Here is a 3,991-nt window from a genome sequence, read left to right on the forward strand (position 1 = left end):
CCATCCATCCATCCATCCATCCATCCATCCATCCATCCATCCACCCACCCATTTATCCATCCATCCATCCATCCATCCACCCACCCATTTATCCATCCATCCATCCATCCATCCATCCATCCATCCATCCATCCACGACTCTTTGCTGACCACGGAGTCATGAGCATCTGCTGCTAAGGACTACACTAGAGTTCTGGACAGGATGTGGAAAGGAAACCATCACTGGCCCTGCTATCAGAGTATAGGACACTAGGGGAGATGGTGATGAATAAAAATATCGCCTAAATAATGGTATAATCACAACCAGGAATATGACTGATGTAGTCGTGTTTTACAAGGGGAAACAACACAGGACACATAGTTTATAAGGTTATTTTATAATAGTCACCCCAAGTGTCATATGCAAAGAGTACAGGAAATCTGTCCACACACTAAAGACCCCAAGAATCCAGCTGAGGGCCTGGATCCCATGGCAATGTCCTGCATGAGTCCAGCTGAAGGCCTAGAGCCCATAACAATGCCTCCCAGCAGTCCAACTGGAGGCCAAGAGCCCACAACAGTGTCTCATGCATGCCTGTTTCACGGGTCTGCGCTAAGAAGGCTCCAAGGTCAGTGGTGGAATCTGGGAAGTCTGCACCAGCGGGATGAAGGATCTGTGCTAGCAGGCTGAGGGATCTACACTGGAGCCAGGAATTGACACTCAAAAAAGAACCAGAGCTCCCCCAAACAGTACCACAGCCATCCTCAGCAACAAGGTCCCAATCCCCTCCAACAATGAGAACAGCTGAGTCTATATCAGGAAAGCCAGTGCCACAAGCTTCTCCAGGACAGTGAACACCATCTTCCCCTCTGGGGCCAGGAAGTGATGTTCAAAGTAAGGATCAGGGCTCTCCCACAGTGACTGCAGCCATTCTCAGTGCCAGCACGGTCCCGAGCTCCTTCGATGAGGAGAGTTCATCAGGAAAGCCAGCACGACAAGCTCCTCCAGAAGAACCTACAGCTCCCTAACAGCTTCTAAAACTTCTTCCTCTCCAGGTCTGCCTCTTATGATGCCAGCAACAACCCTCAGGTGGCCCTCCATACCCAGTGCCACGCTGGTTCCGTTCAGCTGGGTGTTACAAGCTGACCACCAGTTGTCAGTCCACCACACTGATGAGGGTAACGTGCTAAGCAAGAGTGCGCTGCACAGCGACGGTGTTTGCTGTCCCAGGGTCAGCTGGCCTCCTCCAGGGAGGGCCTGGGCACGGACGGTGGGAGTTAGCCAGGTGGGCGTCTAGGCGGGAAGCTGCGCAGGTGGGGGAGGGAAGAGGCTCCCCTCCAAAGGAACAGAGCCCTGGGGTGGGGGTGGGGAGGAGCTCAGAGGCCCCTTGTGCTGGGCAGAGACCAGTGTGGGCCTGGGGACAGGACCGTGTGCCCATGGCCCTGTGGCGGGCTCGGTGAGCTGGTGCTAGCCGTGGTGTCCCAGAGATGGAGCAGCAGCAGAGCCCACAAGGCAGGAGGTGCAGGTGCCAGGGAGGAAGTGTGCAGGGAGAGAAGCTCCGTGAAGGAGCCGGGGGAGCCCACGCCAGAGCAGCACCCAGATGCGCAGGCGCAGAGCCCGGGCTGCGGCTCCTGTTGGCATCTTCTCCTCACTGCTGCTGTTCCAGGGGAGTGACAGGTCTCTGTGTTGCTCTGTCACAGGACAATGATCTGGGCCGCAGCTGCAGATGGAAAGGTCCTTGGTCCCAGCCCTGCCAGGTGACGTCAGGTGCCCCAGCTCCCCGAGTGTCCCATCCACTGGCTTGTCCCCTGTGAGGGACGCCTTGGCAGGTGTCCCCTAGCAAGGGTGGGAAAGAGGGCGACGTCACACACAGGCGGGCAGGCGCCCCTGTGCAGCCCGGGCTCCGCACTGCCTGCTTGCTGATGCCCACCCTGTTTCTAGGCAGGGGTCACAATCTGCAGTTCGGGCCAGGTGGGGAGCACAGAAGAGACGCCCCACCCGTTCCTCCAGGCCAGCCTCGCGGGTGGCTGCAGCGGTCCTGTGTGACACCAGGGGCTCCCTGCTGAGGCGCAGCTTCTCTGGGGAGTTCAACACCCCGCCCCCCCCCCCGGCTGCCCCTCTTCTGCCTCCAATTTAACCACAGAGCAGAAGGCAGCAGCTGTGCACTGGGGAGCGGCAGGCGCGGGGCAGTCTGCAGGGGAGCAGAGGAAGCTTCTGAGAGGCAAACAGCTCTCGGGACCACGGGCATGGTAACATTTCAGCGCTGGGAACCAAGCTTGGTCTTCAGATCTCACAGCTGTACCCTCAGCGGTCACTTTAGTAACACAGCGGGAAGAGAACTGCATGGACACTGCTCGCGTGCTTGTGCTACCCAGCAAAGTACGTGCACACTTCCAGCGTGGCAGGTGGATCTCCCATCAGGCCCCGGGGTCTGTCTCCCCACCTTTGGACTCTGGAACGGGCCACGACTTGCTTGGTGATAGTTGACAGTGCAGCTGGGCATGACGGTGCACGCCTGTCATCCCAGCATTCTGGGAGGCTGAGACAGGAGAATTGCAAGTTCAAGCCCAGCCTGGAAACTTCACCACTTAACACGATCTTGTCTCAATATAAAATAAATACGAAGGTTTAGGGGATGCAGCACACAGTCTGAAGGAATGGGACCTCCCTGCGATTCTGAGCTACGAGGTTTTGGGGTCAACTATCACCTCATCTCCCTCCCCCTCCCCCTCTGCACCATCTTGCTCAATATTCACAATGATCTGGCAAGGTTCTTATTAACTTCCCATTTTACAGGTGAGCAAACTGAGCCCCGGAGCCTGCAGTGCAAGGCTGGAAGTTGTGCTCACCTCTAAGTGGCCGTCGGGTCAGGTTCTCCCATTTGCACTGGCACAGCCGGCTTCAGCGCTCTGCCCACTGGGGTGGGGCACGGTCTCCAGAGAGGCCCAGAGTCCTCAAGACAACGGAGGCCTGGATGCTGCCCGAGCTTCCTCATCGGGCACAGGGACCTCGAAGAGCGGGTCCCACACTGCAGGCTGCTCTGTGCAGTTGGCGCAAGAGCACGGCAGACACCATGAGGGCTGTGCATGTGTCACCTGCTGCTGGGTGACAAGTGACCCCCAAGTGTAACAGCCGAAAGGAAACAGAGGTAACCAGAGGGTCACAGTTCCGCCTCGGGCCGGGGCTGCTGTCCTGGAAGCGGCGGAATCGCTCGCTCCTGAGTGTGTCCCTGCCGGCAACAAGGCGGCTGTTTGCTTCCCTGGGAGGGAGAGCAAGGGAGGTGTGCAGAAGAGGGAGGGCGGAAGCAGAAGGGAAGAAGGAGGAGGGAGGCAGGGAGAGAGCAGGACACAAACGCGACTGAAAATAGCGGGGGCAGCTAGCGGGACCTGACCCCCGAACTGCTGCGCCCTCACGTTTCGCTGCTGATCCCGCAGTAGCGCGGCTTGGGGCGGGGAGGACGGCGCAGAGCGGAAACAGGAGCGGCTTGGTCGGCCCGGGCTGTGCAGCCGGGGCTTCCGACGCCGCCACGCACCGGCCACCCCACACAGAAACATCTTCAGGAGGTGCGGCCACCTGCGCCCCAGCAGCGAATGGCTTCAGGAGGGACACGAGGCCTGACAGCGGAGGGGACCGAGCAGCTGAGGTGCGGGCTCGTTTCGCAGTGTCGTGGAGCACACTCACGTCCCTGCGGCCGTCCCCGCCGGCCGTCCCCGGGACTTCTCTGAAACTTCATTCTCTAAAATGCTACTTCGTATTTCCATCTCAGTGTGAGTGGCCACTGTTCTCCTTCCTGTCTCTACGGATTTCACTGTAGATGCTGCCCACAGGGGACCCCTGTGGTACACTTACCCATTGGTGACTGGCTAATTTCACTTCGCAGTGTCTGCAAGGTTCACGCACAACGTACCCGGTGTCAGAATTTCTTTCCTGTTTGGGACTGAATAATATTCCATTGTATGGATTTGCTATATTCTGTTTATCCCTTCATCTAAGACAGATATTTGGGGAGTT

General features: G+C 58.0%; 1 protein-coding gene across 1 annotated transcript; it reads right to left on the bottom strand.

Annotated features, from left to right (window-relative positions):
* Window positions 1–2,079: 2,079 nt before the first annotated feature.
* LOC106149869 lies at window positions 2,080–3,713 on the bottom strand. The gene is made up of 3 exons (XM_013520507.1): window positions 3,662–3,713; window positions 2,830–3,630; window positions 2,080–2,519 (listed from the first exon to the last, which is right to left on the bottom strand). The coding sequence occupies exons 1-2, from the start codon at window positions 3,711–3,713 to the stop codon at window positions 2,972–2,974; spliced, it is 711 nt and encodes a 236-aa protein (XP_013375961.1). The 3' UTR covers window positions 2,080–2,519; window positions 2,830–2,971.
* Window positions 3,714–3,991: the final 278 nt, after the last annotated feature.

The sequence above is a fragment of the Chinchilla lanigera genome, unplaced genomic scaffold (genome assembly GCF_000276665.1).
Source record: "Chinchilla lanigera isolate Chin_1 unplaced genomic scaffold, ChiLan1.0 scaffold00055, whole genome shotgun sequence".
In the NCBI taxonomy this organism is placed as follows: Eukaryota; Metazoa; Chordata; class Mammalia; order Rodentia; family Chinchillidae; genus Chinchilla; species Chinchilla lanigera.

Bases quoted from the DNA above. Each gene is read 5' to 3' on its own strand.
- LOC106149869 (XM_013520507.1), bottom strand. From the start codon at position 3,713: ATGAAGTTTCAGAGAAGTCCCGGGGACGGCCGGCGGGGACGGCCGCAG. The intron at 3,631-3,661 runs GTGAGTGTGCTC...CTGCGAAACGAG, and splicing joins GCGGGGACGGCCGCAGGGAC to CCCGCACCTCAGCTGCTCGG.